At 39.3% G+C, this 20,659-nt stretch overlaps 1 protein-coding gene across 7 annotated transcripts in view; it reads right to left on the reverse strand.

The window, feature by feature from the left end:
- TTC23 (tetratricopeptide repeat domain 23) overlaps positions 1 to 20,659 on the reverse strand; it is a 76,420-nt gene that overhangs the window by 51,464 nt on the left and 4,297 nt on the right. For 5 of the 7 annotated variants that reach the window (XR_012920088.1, XM_012764530.3, XM_012764538.3 and 2 more), the window contains exons 2-5: positions 13,403 to 13,599; positions 10,344 to 10,467; positions 6,443 to 6,593; positions 6,127 to 6,252 (exon numbers count right to left, since the gene is read on the reverse strand). Coding sequence is in view for 6 of the 7 variants with exons in the window: in XM_012764530.3 (XP_012619984.1) it covers positions 6,127 to 6,252; positions 6,443 to 6,593; positions 10,344 to 10,467; positions 13,403 to 13,599 (598 nt within the window). In the remaining variant the exon portion in view is untranslated. The other 2 variants (XM_012764533.3, XM_012764531.3) reach the window with 2 other exon arrangements.

Raw genomic sequence — 20,659 nt, forward strand, 5'->3', positions numbered from 1 at the left:
TTTAGCTTAGATGGCTCATGACAGCAAAGACAACAAAGCTTAGCCTTTTCAAGTCTTAGAGAAAAAAATATAGGATAAAATACTGCACACCAGGGGCAGTCCTAAAGTACAAAATCTTAATCTGTGATGTAAATACATGATTTAAAATCACTTCCCGGATGAAATTTCAGTAAGGAAAATACTCAGTTAGATAGTAACAATAACAGTAGCTACTTTTCTTTCATTCCTTTTTTGCTTTTGCCAGTCTACCATGTGCCGATGCTTTTTAATGTGGTATCCATTAATCTTCACAGCAAACCCTAGAGGTCCTGTCATTCTCACACTAACAGGACAGGAGAGTGAGGCTCCAAGGCTACCAAGTGTACAACTTGCCCAAGTTCCTACACCTAGGAAGTTTGTGCACTGGTTTGAACCCAGGGCTTCTGATTCTAAAGGCCACATTGTTCATGACACTGTGGCACACAGCTTAGAGATACCTGATGCCCTGAGGAAATTAAAACTGTTTATCTACTCCTGAGCTAGTTCAACACAGCCATGCCAGGCACAGTGCTCACTGGGCGAGCTGTGAGGAACTCCAAAGATGACATGTTGAGCAGTCACAGAGAGAGCTGAGGGCAAGTCATGCGTTCTGGAGCAGCAGCCTCAATAGATCATCATCCTCATGCTACAAAGAAAGAAAATTCTAAAAGAAGCGTGTATGTGTGTTTGTGTGCGCGTGTATATATGTCTGCAGTGGTGCATACCTGTGTATATAAAGACAACTATTTGTCTCTGGGGATCTATCACTAACCAGGATAGAAAATAATTCTTAGCCAGGTGAGGCAGCTCACACCTATAATCCCTGTGCTTTGGAAGGCAGAGGCAAGAGGATCACTTGATGCCAGCAGTTTGAGATTAGCCTGGGCAACATAGTGAGACCCCCATCTCTAAAAAAAAAATAAAAAAAAAATTAGCTGGGAGTGGTGGTACACACCTGTAGTCTCAGCTACATAGGAGGCTGAGGCAGGAGGATTACTTGAGCCCAGGAGTTCAAGGTTACAATGAGCTATGATTGTGCCACTGCACTCCAGCCTGGTTGACAAAATGAGACCCTGTCTCTAAAAAATAAAAAATAAAAAATTATAAAATAAAAACAAATAAAGAAAATAATTCTTAACACTGGGGAAAAGTTTGGCTGTTTGCACTAGCGACTTTCTTTACCAGATTTAAAGAAATATAAGTGTGTACATAGGAACACATGGTTTGGATTCATTGTCCATAGTTAAGATATCAATACTGAATGAAGTAGTGCTGGAACAGAGGAGAAGAGGTAGAAGGGGAAAAGCTGCAGGCCATAGGCAGGGAGGGAAGGCACAGAGCATGAGTCACCCTTCAGCACTATCTGTCAGCCCGAGGAGGAGAAAGGCTCAGGGCTGGCATGATGGGCACCATAAAAGGAGAAGCAGAAGGAGGAGAAGGATACACTAAAAGACATCCTTTTAAGAGGCACGTAAATCCTATGAGAGCTGCCTGAGAAATTATCCTGGCTTCCACCTCCAAGACCTGGCAAAAGAAAAGGCCCTCATGGTTCAAGTGTAACTACAGAAATGTACAAAACCAAAGCCTTTTTCATTTCTAAAGCAGATCAATTGGGACAAAATATTCACATTTTCACGAAGAAGTAAAGAAAAGTAATTGTATGAAAATGATGTAATTTGAACATGAATGGTGTGGTGAATATGCTGGAGGTGAAGAATTAGTATGAAAAGAAATAGCAAAGTTTGAAACAACTTGGCTAAACACAAAAGTAACTTTGCAGACATTCTGGGATATTAAATTCTTATTGGGTATTCAGCACAGATGCGTACAAGGCCCGCCATCTGCTGGCAAGGCTTGGTACTGCTAATTTGGAAAACACTCCTAGAGGAAGTGCCAAATTCTGGCAGAGATTAATTTACTCTGTTTTGTGGTTACACTGAGCAACATTAAATACTAACAAGTCTCAACAGATGCCACAAATATAATATCTTGGACCTCTGATTTGTATATTTCCTGTCTTACAAGATATAATATGTATTTCTGGGCATGAAAGAGATTCTGGATTGATAACGCATTCCCAGTCACTAATAGCCCTCTTCCTCCTCCCATTATATAAATGGAATTGTATAGTATGATTCTTTGGGGCCTGTTTTTTTTCACTAAACATGTTTGTGAGAATCATGCAAGGTGTTAAGCAAAGCAATAGTTTGATCATTTTCTTTCTAGGAACAAATCACATTTATTTTCTATTTTATTTTTGATGAACATTTGAGCTGTTTCCAACTCTTGGCTATTACAAATTATGTAGCTTTGAACATTTTGGCTGTGTCTTTTGGTGAACATATGCATGCATTTCTGTTGGATGAATATTTAGCAGTGATACTGCTGGGGCAAAGGGTATACAAATGTTAAAATTTAGTAGATAATACTGAACAGTTTTCTAAAGTAGTTATAGCAAATATATTTCAAACAGCAGCATATGAGAGAGCATATCGGAGTATCACATCTTTGCCAACGCTTGATATTATGTCTATTTAAAAATTTTAGCCATTCTAGTGGAGATGTAGTGGTATCTTATAATTTTAGTTTTCATTTCCCTGATGACTGATGAGCTGGAATACCTTTCAATATATTTATTAGCTATGTGTGTGCCCTTTTTTTTTGAAAAGTTTCTTGCCCATTTTTCTACTCAGTTGTTTGTTTTATTGACATATGGAGGTTCTTTATAGATTCTAGACACAAGCCCTTTGTCAGTTACATGTATTACAAATATTTTCTTTCTCTCTGTGCTTGTCTGTGGTATAAAATCCACAGTGATTTAAATGTAGAACAACATATCACCAAACAGAGGGGATAAGGAGCATTAGCATGCTCAAAGGTCCTTGCATGGTTCAGGAAGTAGTTGAATGACTGATTTACAATTAGATTCTAATAAGTCAGGGATATAAGAGACAAACTGTATAGTAACTACTAGAAGAAAAAGAAAACAAATGCTTAACTTACGAGTTTATGGGAAGAAAAATGGAATAAAAAAATATTTGATTAATCTAAAAGAAAGCAAGTAAGGATTAAAAAAGGAACATATAATGGGTAGGACAAAAGGATATTTAAACCCAAATAAAGACTTTCAAAACGATGGAAAAAGATATTATAGGAAAATTTGTACCAAAAGAGAGTTAGGGTATATTATCAGACAAAATAGATATTAATATAGGGGGACAAAAAAGGATAAGATATACTGATCAATGAAATAATAGATTAAGAAGATGAGCTGCTGTTAAACTTTCCCACCCCCCCAAAATAGCCTCAGAATATAAATAACAATGACTGGCAGAACCACAAGGAGCTACAGATAGATTAATAATTGTGGCTGGAGATATAAACATCTTTATCTTTAAAAATAACATATCAAATTGGCAAAAAATAAACAAAGATATAAATTCAAATAATAGAATTAACAAGGTTGGTCTAATATAGACTTATGAACATTACACACAACAAATAAAGAATAAATTTCTTTTGTAGCATATCTGAAACATTCACAAAAATTGCCCATGGACTAGGTCACAAAGAAAGCATCAATAAATTTAAAGACTTTATTCCATGAAAATATATTTCTGTCCATAATGCAATGAAATTAGAATGCAGTTATATGACGATAACTTGAAAAATATCTTATATCTGTAAACTAAAACTCACATCACTTAGATAATCTTTGGACTAAAGAGTAAGCTATGAAATACTAAGAACTTACTAACAGTAATATTGCTACATGTTAAAACATATGGGGTAGACTCAAAGCAAGTCTTAGAGGGAAATTTTGGAGAGTATTTTTGACATTTGGGTGGGGAAAACTTTCTAAACAAACTTCCAAAATATAATTTATAAGGTAAAAATTAATGGATTTGACTCTAGCAAAGTTAAGAATTTCTATGCTATGAAGAACACCATAGAAAAAATTAATAAATGGGTACTAGATGTAAGAAAATATTTATAATATCATTAATACTTATATAAGAAAATCTTAATCATCAACAGGAAAGGTACAGAGAACTCCAAGAAAAAAAACAAGAAAGAATACTAACAGACTATTCATAGAAGGGGAATCCTGGTCCAGGCACGGTGGCTCACTCCTATAATCCTAGCACTGTGGGGGGCTGAGGCAAGAGAATCATTTGAGGTCAGGAGTTCGAAACCAGCCTGAGCAAGAGCGAGACCCCGTCTCTACTATAAATAGAAAAGAAGTTAATTGGCCAACTAATATATATATATATAAAATTAGCCGGGCATGGTGGCGCATGCCTGTAGTCCCAGCTACTCGGGAGGCTGAGGCAGGAGGATCGCTTGAGCCCAGGAGTTTGAGGTTGCTGTGAGCTAGGCTGACGCCACGGCACTCACTCTAGCCTGGGCAACAAAGTGAGACTCTGTTTTAAAAAAAAAAAAAAAAAAAGAAGGGAAATCCCAAATGTATGAGAAGTACATGAAAAGTATTCAAGCTCACTAATAGGAGAAATGTAAATACAATTTCAATAATTAGATAGCACATTACATGCATCAAGTTGGCAACAGTTAGACACACAGTGCCAAATGTTGTTGGGGGTGTGAGAAAATAGGAACCTGCCTGCCCTGCAAGTGGGAAGGCAGATAGGTACAGCAATTGGCCAGTGCTCACTGAACCTGAAGTATGTTTGTACCCTGTGAGCAAGCAATACCACCCTGGGGGGGTAAACCTCAGAAAAGGTCTTGCTTAGCTACATAAGTGAAGCTGCGTACGGATGGTCCTGGCAGTACTGCTGTGGGAGCAGAGAGCTGGGGACAAGCTGAATATGCCAGGAGGATGGATAAGCAAAACGTGGCCCATTCATCCTATGGGGCACTATGTAGGCGTCAGAAGCAATGAACTAAAGTACAGGCAACAATTCAGAAGTGTTGGATGGTTAAAAAGTAAGAAACAGAATGAGATATACAGTGCTAATTTAAACAAACTTAAAAAACATAACTACAGTTATGTTTTTAAAAAACAGTATTTATCATTCAGAGATACGTATTCAAAGACATAAACCATCATTAAAATAGATTATCAATGGGGTGTTGTGGGGGAGCATGAGAGTGGAGATCAGAGATGAAGGAAAAAAAATTAATTTAAAAAAGAATATCAAAGGGCTTGCATGACATATGAGCTCCGCACTTGCAGTCCAAGAAACACCCAAATAAAATAAATTAACAGCGGGGAACTATGATCGCAAAAGAAATATCTTGAAAAGCATGAGTCAAAGTTGGTCCTTCCCAGTTTCCATTCACATGGAAGCATTGGGTGTGTTCTCCCAGGGCCCTTTCCTAATACCTTTCTTAAAATGATTCTGTTGGTTCTCTTGGGAATCAGCCTTTGCACACAGTCTGGCTATGAAGGTAAACTGAATTCTTCAGGCTTTGGCTAAGGGTAGCCATAGAGCAACTGGGATTCTCTGTCTCCTCCAGAGTAGACCTTCCTCCACCATCTTCTCCCTACAAATCTATCTTTCCAAAGAGTTTAGGCATCCTCTGTCATCCCAATATTCTGAGGAATTAGCTTAGGGTTGCCCTTTGGGGAGGAATAAATGTACTAACTACCCAAGACCCACCATCTTCTCTTTATATCTCTTCCAGCGGAGTTTATTTGGTGAGTGTGGAGTGGGGTGAGGGGCAAAGAGTGATCCTCTCATTTATCATGGATTCAGATATGCTTAAGATCTTTCTCCTTTGAGGCCCTAATCATAAAAATCAATCTACTGAAGCATTTTAGACTGGTACAGTAGAGGGGAGGAAGGAAGGGTGGGAGGAAGGGAAGGCCAAATGGGCAGGGGATGAGGAGGGAGAGCAGGCATGAAGAAAGTCAAGAGAATCAAGATCAGAACTCCGGGGCCTAGGGTGGCTATGATGGCACTGCACATTGAAAGTGTCACTGATGGATGTTGGGGCTGCTTTGATATGATTGTGTTCTTTTACTTCTAGACAATGGCAGAGGTGTGGACACAGCCCCATGAAGAAATTCCTCACATCTGAAGACAGATTCTACTGGCAAAGAACCTCCAGCCATTATGCATACAAAGTCCTAAACTTGAAACTTACTGTGCAAATGACTGTTTGATCCGCGCTTCAATTTCTATCCATTCTTCATTTATAATTCTTCCACATTGTAGCAGCTCCTTTGAAAGTCTCTCTGCTTTTGCCAAATTTTCTGAAGCTTCCTTGAATCTGAATTGTGTTCAGGAAACTTTCCACTTTCCACTTGGTTTTAGGTTCCAGGACCCCAGGTCCTACACTTCCTCATCTGTACTTCCTTATTGCCCTTCCTGGGTCATCTATCCACTTCTTATTTGGCCTTGAGAATGAAATATTCTATGAGAAGTATATATATTTGTAAAGATCAGAGGCAAAAGGATACTTTTGGAAGGAGAGGAAGACCCTCCCCATGGTATGGAAAAGCTCAATGGAAAACTTGAAAACATCCGTGTTGTCATTATACGGAGGCACAATGGAGGTGGTGAGGATTTCTTTGGCTTTTTCTATATGTTGTTTTGCTTGCAGTGACAGTCCTGCAGACAAAGAAAAAGAGGTCTCAGTTTTTCCTTAATGTCAACTGGACAGGAATACAGCGGGGAATCTAATGAGGTCTCCTTCATATTTTGCCAAGTGGCACATGGAGACATATCTGGCCAGCACAAAACAGTGTCATAACTATAACAACCAAAGAAGTGTTTTATATTAAATATCCAAGATAAATTTTCCCCAAAATGGTCTTTATAGAAATAAAATAAGTAGAATGAGCTGCAATTGAACAGCTTTGACACCTCACCCAGTATCAGAAATAAAACATGTTACAAATAATTATAAAAAACAAATGGAATAGGCCGGGCGCGGTGGCTCACGCCTATAATCCTAGCACTCTGGGAGGCCCAGGCACGCGGATTGCTCGAGGTCAGAAGTTCGAAACCAGCCTGAGCAAGAGCGAGACCCCGTCTCTACTATAAATAGAAAGAAATTAATTGGCCAACTAAAAATATATAGAAAAAATTAGCCAGGCATGGTGGCACATGCCTGTAGTCCCAGCTACTCGGGAGGCTGAGGCAGTAGGATCGCTTGAGCCCAGGAGTTGGAGGTTGCTGTGAGCTAGGCTGACGCCACGGCACTCACTCTAGCCTGGGCAACAAAGTGAGACTCTGTCTCAAAAAAACAAAAAAACAAAACAAAACAAAAATGGAATACAAGGACTATAGCATTCTGGGCAGGAAACAAGATATTCATAAATTTTAATCCTGGCTTGGTGACAACAATCTTAACGAAATACTAAAAATTCTGAATCTTCCGCTCACCTACCTATAATCATAATGTCAGGGAGTTATTTTAACATAATACAAATATGAGAATCTCTAAAAAAGAAAACCTTACAAACACAATTCCCACGAGGTGATATACTAATATGCAACAACTTCTTATTCCCATTTTGCAATAGACTAATAGGAAACAAAATGGAGGAAAAAAATTATTGCCAAAAATGAATTCCCCAGTGTGTTCCAGTGTTTGTTCCTCTATGGACTTGCTAATCTTTGGGAGGGTGGCACTGGGATCGCCACCCAGGTTTCAGGGCTTTGCACCTCCCTACATGCCTATCCTCCTCCCCCACACCAACAACCCTCTCCACTCACATCCATACGCCGCCAGTCCTCTGTTCTTGCCAGATTTGTATCTCAAATCTCTAAAAAAATCTGTCAAAATAAGAAGTTAATTCTGTTCCTATGTCTATAAAACAAGAAGAATATATTTTCTAATGGAGAAAATAAAGGGTATGCTTTTCATGTGAGAACTCTTACAGAATGTTGTCTTATTATTTTTTTAAAAGCACATACTTAACCAACCTGCCAGAAACGTATTCTACTGCCAATTGTGCTTGTGATATTACAAAAGGCATGGTGGAATGAATTTTCGGCTGTGATCCATTCTACTAAGGAACTTGAACTCAGTCTTCTGGAGGCAGCGTAGGTTGAGGTTCAAGAACATCATTGGGGACAGGTGTGATGACTCATGCCTGAAATCCTAGGACTCTGGGAGGCCAAGATGGGAGGATTGCTTGAGGTCAGAAGTTCCAGACCAGCCTGAGCAAGACCAAAACCCTGTATCTACTAAAATAGAAAAAAATTAGCCAGTGTGGTGGTGTGCACCTGTAGTCCCAGCTACTTGGGAGGCTGAGGCAGGAGGATCACTTGAGCCCAGGAGTTTGAGGTTGCAGTGAGCTATGATGATGCTACTGCATTCTCACCTGGGTGACAGAGTGAGACCCTATCTCAAAAAAGAAAAAAAGAACATCATGGCTCTGAAGTCAGACTACCCAGAATGGACTCCCTGCTCCACTACTTACTAGGAAACATTGGCCTCAGCTTCCTCAGCTGTAAACAAGAATAATACTAATGCCCTTTTACCTCAATCTCAAGGGATAGTGGCGAAGACTGAATGAGGTTATGCATGGAAAATAGCACAATGCCTTGCATCCAAGGAAACCTTAATAAACAATAGAGATTGCCCTTCCTTCCTTCTTTCTTCCCTCTTTCCCTTCCTTCCTTCCTTTTCTCTTTCCTCTCTCCCTCTCCCCCCACCTTCTCCCTTTCTTTCTTTCAAGACAGGGTCTCATTCTGTTGCCCATGCTTGGGGGCAGTGGCACTATCATAGCTCACTGTAACCTCCACCTCTGGGGCTCAAGCAATGCTCCTGCCTCAGTCTCCCAAGTAGCTGAGACTACAGGCAGGTGCACCATACCTGGCTGATTTTATTTATTTGTTTATTTGTAGAGACAGGGCCTTGCTATGTTGCCCAGGTTGGTCTCAAACTCCTGACCTCAAGTGATCCTCCCACCTTGGCCTCCCAAAGTGCTGGGATTGCAGGTGTGAGCCACTGCACCTGGCCCAGCTTTTACTTTAAATTGAGAAATACGGACTGTTGCACAGAGAGGCAGCAGGCTGTGGAAGAAAAGCATCATTTGAAACCACAGATGGCAAGACACTGGAACTGGCATTCAAAATTCTAGGTCTGATTCTCAGATCAGCTACTTATTAACAGTGTGATCTGGGGCAAGCTGTTTTAATTTAGACTCATTGTTTCCTCTCAGTCCAAATATGGGGTGGGGACAGAGTTTAAATCAGATGATCTCCAAGGTCCCCTCTGATTCTAACAGTCTTTGATCTAATAGGTAGGACCAGTCTGCAACCGGGTTTGGCCAAATCTATTGGGTGGCAATTCTATCTATGTTTTGCCTTGTGGTGTTTCCATTTCTATCAGTTTCTCTATTCACTGCATCAACCCTGGGAAGTTAGCATCACCATTATCATTATCATCACTTTTCAGCTGAAGAAGCTGAGTGCAGAGATGTGCTCTTGCACACCTTGTCCTAGGTTACACAGTCAGCAAGCAGAAGGCATCATATCCCAGGTATCTGTTGTCTTTGCCTTCCCTGTACCTGTTTCCCCTTCTTCTGTTTGCCCTTTAGGATGCTTGGTTTCTGCATATCCAGTCCATGTGACTTGGCCAAGGCCAGTTTATCTCCCAGGATCCAATGGAGTCAAAAGGCAGGACTAGCCAGACTATTGCCTGCCTTTGGTATACAACCCAAGTTCGTCTAATTAGAACTCCTCAAAATCCTGGGGAAGGATATTCTTTTTTTCTTCTGGGGTACTTACAAGGGAAGCCTAAAGCTGCTGGAAGCCTTGCTGCTGCCATGTGGGCAAATCCTGACCAAGAATGGAACCAATACCAAGAAAAACAGAGCCAAGCAGTGGGAAAAGAGAGAAGCTGAAACTCAGTCACATTGTTTGAACATCTGGATATGGCTAAGTCTAAAGCAAATTCTACCCTCGAATTTTTAAGCTGTATGAGCCAATAAATTTTTGTTTATGCTAGTTTGGGTTAGTCCTTTATTTTATTTTATTTCTTTGGTTACTTACCATCAAGAGACTATAAGTAACCAATAAAAGTGTAAATGGATCCATTCTGGGCCCCTACTCCATGCCTTGGGTTCTTTCTACGATGCCTTCTGACCAAAAAGATTAATTTTCTCCTAAGAACTCTACTTTTAAGATTATATAAAACAAAACCAGAAGAGTTACAATATTTCTTCCTTTTTCTGCCTTTGAATATATACGTTTTATATACCTTATTACTGACTAAAGGGAAATGGCTTCTCAATATTTGGAAAGGAGAATATCCAAAAACCTGATCCTTGTAGTTAAGTGTATATCAAATTTGGGGAGAACAGCAGAAACCAACAAGCTGATCCCCCCAGTCTGAGATGAGCTCACCTTTCAGCTGGAGGTAGCCTTGAGCCAGATTAACATGTGCCTCTGCTAGTTTCCAATGCGTGTCACCATAGCAAATTCTTGTCAGTGCTACACAACGCACAAGCTCCTGGATAGCCTGTTTATACTGTTAGGAAGAGAAAATGGGCTTGCCAGTTAGAAAACTTAAAGTTTAAGAGTGATAAAGCACAAAATCAACTTGTATTTTTATCTGTTCAATAAATATCGTGTGCCTACTCTGTGCCAAACATGGTTCTAAGCACTTAGAATATACCACAGAACAAAAGAGACAAAGATTTGAGTAGTAGAATGTTCATCTGGTAGGATGAAACAGACAATAAGCATAAGAAGTAAGTACAATGTATAGTACATTTAAAGGTGAAAAATGTAATGGGATAATGAAAGAATAGAAAAAGCAGAGCGGACATCTAATCGTTCTCTAAGTTTTCCAGCTGCCTATCAATGAACAGCTACTATATACGCAGGCACAACAAGTGAGCAAGTGGTAGTGGTTTTCAAATAATACACTTCAGCTCTCGATTCAAAACTTTCCTTAGCAGCCTATGATATCAGCCTAGCAAATGAGATCAGCGAGACTGACAAACAGACTTTATTCGAGCAGTGAGAAGCACATTTTCATTGAGGGCTAGGACAAAGAGAATAGGGCACTGTGGAGTCCCAGCTCCAGGTCATCTCGGAGCAGCAGTATGCTCGAAACAAAGCTGGCAGTTTTAAAACACAGCTCCAAAATTCTTTGACACTCCTTCCATCCAGAGATGGGGGTCTCTGTTTCCTTCCCTTTGAATCTGGGTTTTATGCCTGTTTGGCCAATAGAATATAGAGAAAATATTTCAGTGCTAGTTTTCAGGTCCAAGTCTTAAGGAACTGGTGGCTTCCACATTCTGTCTCTTTTGGGCACTCATTCTTGAAATCTGTTATAGGCGGCATTGTCCCCCACCCCCAATGCATATGTTGAAGTCCCAACTCCCAGTACCTTAGAATGTAACTGTTTTTGGAGATAAGGTCTTTAAAGAGATGATTTACTAAGAATGAGGCCCTCAGGGTGGATCTTAGTCCAAAATGACTGGTAACCTTACATAAAAGAGGAGGAGACACCAGGGACGTGTGCACACATGGAGGACATATGAGGACAAAGCGAGAGGGCAGCTGCCTGCAAACTAAGGAGAGGGGCTTTAGAATGAAATCAAGCCCTGCTGACACCTTGATCTTGGACTTCCCGTCTCCAGAACTGTTAGAAAATGAACTCTGTCGTTTAATACCAACTCTGTGGCATTTTGTTGTGTGAGCCCTACAAACAAATACAGAAGGCCGAGCACGGTGGCTCACGCCTGTAATCCTAGCACTCTGGGAGGCCGAGGCGGGTGGATTACTCAAGGTCAGGAGTTCAAAACCAGCCTGAGCAAGAGTGAGACCCCATGTCTACTATAAATAGAAAGAAATTAATTGGCCAACTGATACATATAGAAAAAATTAGCCGGGCATGGTGGCGCATGCCTGTAGTCCCAGCTACTTGGGAGGCTGAGGCAGCAGGATTGCTTGAGCCCAGGAGTTTGAGGTTGCTGTGAGCTAGGCTGACGCCATGGCACTCATTCTAGCCTGGGCAACAAAGTGAGACTCTGTCTCAAAAAAAAAAAAAAAAAAAAAAACAACAACAAATACAGAAGCCAACCACCACGCTGTGAGGAGGCCTAAGCGGTCCTACGGAGAGCCCACATAGAAAGGCACTGAGAGTCTGAGCGACCATCCTGGCAGTAGATTCTCCATGCTTGTTCAGCCCACCTATTGCTGCATAAGGCAAAGCTGACTACATCCCATGGAGCTCTGCACAAACTGCAGGCTCATGAACAAAATGAATGGTTGTTTTTGCTTTAAGCCACTAAGCTTTGGGGTGTGATGTAGCGAAAGACAGCTAGAACAGCATGAGAGGTGGGAGGTAAAATGGCTAATGAAAGAAAGCTGAAGGGGACAAAGCAGGGGAAGAAAGGCAAGATCAAGGACAGAGCTGGGAGAAGATCCACAAGACCAGGGATGTACCCAGTCAATGCCAAAGCTCAAAGGGCCTACATGGGCCGGGCGCGGTGGCTCAAGCCTGTAATCCTAGCACTCTGGGAGGCCGAGGTGGGCGGATTGCTCGAGGTCAGGAGTTCGAAACCAGCCTGAGCAAGAGCAAGACCCCGTCTCTACTATAAATAGAAAGAAATTAATTGGCCAACTAATATATATATATATATAATTAGCCGGGCGTGGTGGCGCATGCCTGTAGTCCCAGCTACTCGGGAGGCTGAGGCAGAAGGATTGCTTGAGCCCAGGAGTTTGAGGTTGCTGTGAGCTAGGCTGATGCCACGGCACTCACTCTAGCCTGTGCAACAAAGCGAGACTCTGTCTCAAAAAAAAAAAAAAAAAAAAAAAAAAAAGGGCCTACATGACCACACAATTCCCATATGCACTGGGAATATTTTCACCCTGAAACAATATTCTCCTTGACATAAATACACAGCCAGGCAGTTGACCACAAGAGTCACTTTTGTAACCTAAGCATGAGGAAGCTGAGGGACACATGCTCACCTTGTGGTGCTGAAAGAAGGTGAACTGTGGCTTTTTTTTTCTGTAGTAACATGTTTCTTATTGCAAAAATAATTTATGCTCATTGTCAAAATACAGATAAGCAAAAAGAGGGAAACTAAAAATCATCTGCAAGCTCACCTCCTAGAGCTGACCAGGTAGCTAAATATCCCTTTATTCACAGAGCAGATGAAGCTCTGTGAGAGCTTTGTTTGGGTCGTATCCCAGTGCCCAGGCTTGGCACATAGTAGGAGTTCAACGAATATTTATTGTTGACTCTGCCAACTGCTGTTGACCAGTCTCTACTGCCCTGACATACTACACTCGCTCAAGCTATAATAAAGGTACTCACTCTCTCATATACTCGATTGTGTAAAACTCCTGAGAGTAGGACTGTGACCTAAAATATCCTACTTCTCTTGATCACATGTCACAGCTCAAGTCCTGGAATGAGGTATGGAAAACAAAAGCCTCCTTACTTCGTGACTGTTGATGTAGGACTTTGCTCTCTCTTCACTGAAGTGGAGTTTCTCCCGAGGAGGCTGGAACAACGCTGTCTGAGGCAGCTTGTTTGGGGTCTTCTTTCTAGGAGGGATGCTGACAGCAGCAACAATTTCATCTAGATGGTTGGATATGTGGGCTTCCTGTGATTCTTGCATATCTTTATATACATTGCCTTTTAATTTTAAGCAAAAGATAAAGGTGTTAAATGATAATTTCCAGTTACTTTTAAAAATATACATTTTAACATTATACCCATAACTTCTTTTAAATTAGTAGCGTCATATATATCCTGAAAGATTATCATGGCTAGTACTGACTTCTTGGTGGAATTCAAAAGCTGATTTCCAGTTTCAACTAAATCAAGCATTCTTTGTTCACTAAGGAGTTCCACAAAGGAGAGTTATTGACAAAGGTGATCAAATGAGTTGGTAAACACAAAAGACTGGTTCCACAAAAGGAGGATTCTGTGATCAAATTAATAAGTAAACATGGACAGGTTTATCTCAGGTCTTCCCAAACCTTTTAATATGATATAACACTGTGGGAATGTCCCAGAGAGTGGTACAGTAGTATACAGCACTTTCCCAACCTTTTTTGACCACTAGATTATCTTTTTTCTGGAGCACCTATTAAATCTTAGGGATCTAGTAATTTTAAAACATTTTTTAGGAAACCCTGAGATGGGGGGAAAGGGGAAGGCTAGATTTCATGCTAAGAAGGTACTGATTTCAGGATAAGTTTGATTGACTTTATTGGGCAGGAAGTGGTGAGCCACTGAAAGTTTTTATCAGGAAAAGAGGAATGAAAATGCTCCTATGATTGACTTGTAACTAGTAAGACAAATAAATTATACTCAAACTACAGAAGGCAAAGTGGCCATTGATTTTCAAACTTCAGATATTCTAGTACCATCCTGATGACTTTTACGGTATCTGCATTCTGCCTAAACTATTAACTTTTTCTTTAAATCCATATACTTTTTAAAAATCTTAAATCCTTACTTCAGCCTCACCCTAATAAATAATAAATGGCATTATGAGTTTGCTGTGCTAGCCACATTTTCCCCTAATACACATTAAAATAAAAACATAGGTATCAGTATTTTGAGAGCTTGCCTATGTTCCACTTAACATCACAATTGTAAGTACTGTATACCTTGGGAAGACACTGAGCAATGCTCCACAACCATTTTTAACTATGACCCATTATCCAAGAAGATGTCATCAAGTTTTGCTTTCTGTAGTTTATATTCTGACAAAGTAGGCATTTTTCCTTAAAAATAAAATTATAATATTCCTTATGCTTAAAACTTCCCCCAAGAAATTCTGATAGCTCTTCAGTAAATAGGTATGTTCCTGCAGCCACTCATTTACCTACAGTTGAAAAAACAAATCACTGAGCATATTACTGCAATTGTTCAGAATGAATTCAAGTGCAGAGTAACAGTGGGGAGGGAAGTTAGGGTAGCAATGAGGGCAATTACTGAAAGGAGTAATGATTGCAACTCAAGAGCTGCTTCGATGTATACATTAAAAAGGAGGACAGTCAAGACTGACTGTGACATTGCCATCCTGGGACTCTAGAGTAAAGGTTGGTACACTATGGCCATGGGCCAAATCCTGCCCGCTGCTTTTATAAAATAATGTTTTATTGGAACACAGCCATGTTCACTTACTTACACATTGTCTATGGCTGCTTTTGCACTACAACAGCAGAAGTGAGCAGTTGTGACTGAAATCCTACGGTCCCCATAGCCTAAAATACTTACTATCCTTTACAGAAAAAGTTTACTGACCCCTAAAAATAGTGATGCCATAAACAGAAGTAGCAAGATAAAGGGGAGTGGTCCTGTGAGTAACACAACCAATTTAGTTTCAACTAAATTGAATTTGAGGTTGAGGGAGAAAATTTATTTAACAATGTCCAACTTAGAAGTTAGAAACATGTCACTAGTTCTGAGTTAAATGTTTTTAAAGATAATAGTTTTTCCTTACTTCCAAATAGGATTTGAGATGGCTAGAGGTAAGCACTGAAAAGTTAGAGTGGATATTATTACTAAGGTAAAGTGTGTTAACTCCTTAAAAATACAAAACAGCTTTACATTTTCAATAGAAAAGATGCCCACCAAGAAGAAAGAAAGTAGGAGTTTTTTCTTTTCCTCATAAAGCAATATAGAATGAAAATATGCAAAAGAGAGGGAAGGAAGCAGCTAATGGTCAAACTGTGAGAAAGCTACAGAGACTGATCTCCAATTCAGGTGATGCTCTCATTCCTGGGTAGCTCTTAAAAATGTTCAAGGCCAATCCTTCCAGTTTAACATCTGAGCTTTGCCTAAGCCATGCTGTACAGAGACTCAGTGCTATTTCAGGTCTCAAGATGTTGGCTGAATTTTCTTGAATAACTTCTTGCCTTATGCTTCCTCATCTACTCAACCCATTAGCTGATGAGATGACCATTTCAGTAGGTGCTGTGGTCTAGAGAAAGAGCAGCAGACAGGGATGAGGAATCTGAGCTTCAAGAACCTGTGCTGTCCAACTACCCTTGTGATTTGGGCAATACTAATTAACTGATATTTACAGAACATTTTATACTTTCACATATTTTAACTCATGTGGCTCTTATTACAAACATGTAAGGTACAGAGGGCAGGTTATCATTAGTCAAATTTAAAAAATGAGGACAATGAAGCTGAGTGAAGCTAAACTACACATAGAATGTCACATGGCCAGAACCAGGACCCTGGTCTTCTAATAATTTGGTGATTTTCCACCACATCATCCTGCCTTTCACTGACCACAGTCTATAGCAGTGGGAAGAAAATGCTGTTGCTCTGGAAACCTAAGCATGCATTTTTTAAAAGTGATCATATGTTTTTATAATCAGGAAGGTAACATCTTCAACAGATTTACCCACATATTCTTTATTTTATTTTATTTTACTTTTTTAGAGACAGGGTCTTATTCTGTCGCCCAGGCTGGAGTGCAGTGGCATGATCATAGCTCACTGAAACCTTGAATTCGTGCACATTTCCTCATCTTCTATTTAGGGGGAGGCACAAAGAAAGTCTAAAAATGACATAGGAAAATAAGCCTGGCAATGTTTGTCATTGTTGGCCTCTGAACCTAGTGTTAAACTTTGAAATGTGATTGATTTTTCTTTTCTGGCTTAACTGCAAAAAGTGGTTTGTCTCATGCTGCCTCTTAATGTTGCTTACTTAAAACAGAGGTTTTATGTATAATTTGAATGCTTATAGGCTGAATATAACTTGTACATACTTTTTTTTTTGTCTGTTAAAAAAAATTGAGGCATTATTTTAAAATTAGGAGTTTCACATAAAGATCTAGATTTGTGGGTTTCTGACTTCCTTTGAAAACTCAGAATACTTGTCAACACTGGATCTATAACACCACAGGCAATAGTTGGCCAGGGCGGAAGGGCGGCCTCAAGGACACTCTCCTGTTTGACAGGTGCTACCACCCCCTATTGCCTCCTGGACACGGAGGCAGCAAAGTAGGTGCCATTTGTCATCGCTCTTGTGCTGTTTTTCTTATTGTACAAGAAAGAGTATCCATTCCATCTCTCTCTTTATAAAGTCAAAGGCCTATGTAGAGGGATGTACCCATGCCATTTATTTCCTGTATTTCCTCTAATCTAAAGCACCATTGATTATAAGATGCTGCTATTTTATACACCATTCATGACTTGGAATTGTAACGTGCACTCTAATTTCACAGATGTTTAAATGCTAAATGAAATGTGCATCTCCGAATCAATGAAAAGAGGAGGAACATTACCTATCTGGGTGCTGGAGGCATTTGAGTCACTGACCTTGCTTTAAATATGTCTGTTTCAATGTGTGTGGCATCATACAGTAACACCTTTCATATAAAGATTTAGTCTTCAGTTCACTTACTTTGAACTACATGCTTATCATCAGCCACTTTTTTTTTCTTTGTAATAGCCATAGCTGGGGCTTAAAATTTCATTAGAAATCAGCCCAGGCCCCACACACCATCCTCTCTCTGGCAGCCTTGGGTTCAGCTTCCCAGGCTCCTCTATCAGGACCTACAACTGCCAGTTAGACTTACCTAATCAATTGATGCTGTTTTTTCTGCCAGACCTGCCCAATAGAATGCTGAAGCACAAGATCAGCCCCAGATCTAGGTATCAGGGAGAAGAGGTCTGAAGGAGGATCTCAGTCTTCCATTTCTGAGAGGTGATGTTCAAAATATTTAATAACTAGAATAGCAGGGGGACCAACCAATCTGTACAGGTGGCAACTAGGCTGGAGCTGGGTTCTGAAAGTCCCCTGCTGTTCCTGGTGTTAACCTTTGGGTGCTGACTTGGGAAATGTAGGAGGACTTCAGGGAGAGGCAGGAGTCCTCAGGGCAGTGACTCTTAGGAAATAACCACCATTATGACTGTATGAGAGTGTACTAGTTAAAAAACAACCTTACCCATATGTAAGCTGAGGCACTAGGAAAACATTTGAGAAAGATACAAAATACTGAACTGTATTTAAAAAATAGAAAATCTGAATAGACCTGTAACAAGAAATTAAATTAGTAATTTAAAATATTTATACAAAGTTAAGCCCACGCCTAGAAGGTATCAGTGATATATCTACCAAATCATTAAAGGAGAAACAATATGTATCTTTTATAAACTCTATCAGAAAATAGAGAAGGGAACTCTTTCCAACTTGTTCTATGAGGCCAGTGTTACCCTGATACCAAAGCCAGACAAAGACTTCACAAGAAAATGACAAATGAATATGGACATAAAAATCCTCAACCAAATCTAGCAACATATAAAAAGAATTATACATTATGATCAGGGGAATTCATCCCAGGAATGGAAGGTTGGTTTAACATCTGAAATCATTAATGTAATAGAATAGAAGACTAAAACCACATGATGATCTTGGTAGATGCAGAAAACCATTTGGCAAAATCCAACACCCACTCATGATAAAAATTTCCCCAACCCAATAAAGGGCTGATAAACACCTGATTTTAAAAAACCTAAAGCTAACATTATACTTAACAATGCATGTTTGAATGCCTTCTTCCTTAGATTGGAAACAAGGCAAGAATGACTGCTCTCACCACTCGTATTCAACAGTGTAATGAATATTTCAGCCAGAGCAACAAGGCAAGAAAAAGAAATTAAGGCATGCAGATTAGAAAGGAAGAAATAAAACTTTATTATCAGATGACATGATTCTCCATATAGAAAATCCTAAGGAATCCACAATCAATCAATCAATTAATTGATAAAACCCATACCACAACTATTAAACAAGCTCAGCAAGACCATAGGATACAAAGTGAAGAATCAAAAATTGCATTTCTATCATTAACAATAAATAATCTAAGAATGAAATTAAGAAAACATTACCATTTACTATAGCATCAAAAAGAATAAAATACTTAGGAATAAAGTTAATAAAGAAGTATAAGACTTGTACTGAAAATTATACAACATTGTTGAAAGAAATTAAGTAAGATCTAAATACATAGAGAGGCATTCCATGGTCATAGATTAGAAGGCTCATTATTATTAAGATAGCAATACTCCTCAAATTGCTTTATAGATGTAATATGATCCCTATTAAAATTCTAGCTGTCCTTTTTGTTTGCAGAAATTGACAACTTAGTCCTTAAATTCATATGCAAATGTAAGAGGCCCACAATCTTGAAAAAGAAGACATTGGGGGACTCATACTTCCCAATTTTAAATATTACTATGAAACTATAGTAATCAAAAGTTTTGTATTTCAAATTTTTCAGTTATAAGATGAATAAATTCTAGAAATCTATGGTGCAGCATAGTAACCATAGTTAATAATAATATATACTTGAAATTTGTTAACAGAATAGATCTTCAGTGTTTTCACTACACAAAAAAAATGATAATTTTGTCAGAAAATGAATATATGAGTTAGTTTGATTGTGGGAATCATTACACAAGGTATGCTTATGTTAAAACACTACAATGTACACCTCAAATAGATACAATTTTTTATTTTTCAATCATACCTCAATAAAGCTAGGAAAAAACCCCCAACAAATCAGTGTGGTACTGACATATAGAAAACTGGAATAATGTTGAGAGTCCAAGAATAAACGCTTACATATATGGTCAATTATTTTTTGACAATGGTGCTAAGATTAATTCAATGGGGAAAGAATAGTCTTTTCAATGAATGGTGCTGGAACAACTACATAGGTACATGCAAAAAAATAAGGTTGGACCTCTACCTCACACCATATATAAAAATTAACTCCAAATGGACCAAAGACCTAAAAGTAAGAACTAAAACTCTCAGCAAACATAGGAGTAAATCTTCACGAGCTTGAGTTAGGCAAAGATTTCTAAGATACAATACCAAAGGCACAGGTGATAAAAGAAAAAAATTAATTGGATCATCAAAATAAAAAACTTTGTTGCTTCAAAAGACACCATCACTACTAAAGTTAAAAGACAACCCACAGAATGGGAGAAAATATTTACAAATCAAATATCTGATAAAGAACTTTTATCCAGAACATATATGTAACAATAACAATTCAATAATAAGATGACAAATAACCCAATTTAAAAATAAGCAAAATATTTGAAGAGATACAAAAGAAGACATATGGATGGCCAATAATCACATGAAAAGATGCTCAATTTCATTAGTCATTAGGAAAACACAAATCAAAACTGCAATGAGGGCCGGGCGCGGTGGCTCACGCCTGTAATCCTAGCACTTTGGGAGGCCGAGGCGGGCGGATTGCTCAAGGTCAGGAGTTCGAAACCAGCCTGAGCGAGACCCCGTCTCTACCAAAAATAGAAACAAATTAATTGACCAACTAAAAATATATATAGAAAAAATTAGCCGGGCATGGTGGCGCATGCCTGTAGTCCCAGCTACTCGGGAGGCTGAGGCAGTAGGATTGCTGAGCCCCGGAGATTGAGGTTGCTGTGAGCCAGGCTGACGCCACGGCACTCACTCTAGCCTGGGCAACAAAGTGAGACTCTGTCTCAAAAAAAAAAAAAAAAAAAAAAAAACTGCAATGAGATACAACTTCACACCCACCAGAATGACTATAATAAATCAGACAAACAATAAGAAGCATTGGCGAGGATGTGGAGAAACTGGAACTCTCATACATTCTGGTGGAAATGTAAAATGGTGCAATCACCTTGGAAGGCAATTAGGCAATTCCTCAAAAAGTTAAACT

This window comes from Microcebus murinus, chromosome 7, assembly GCF_040939455.1.
Source record: "Microcebus murinus isolate Inina chromosome 7, M.murinus_Inina_mat1.0, whole genome shotgun sequence".
Lineage (NCBI taxonomy): Eukaryota > Metazoa > Chordata > Mammalia > Primates > Cheirogaleidae > Microcebus > Microcebus murinus.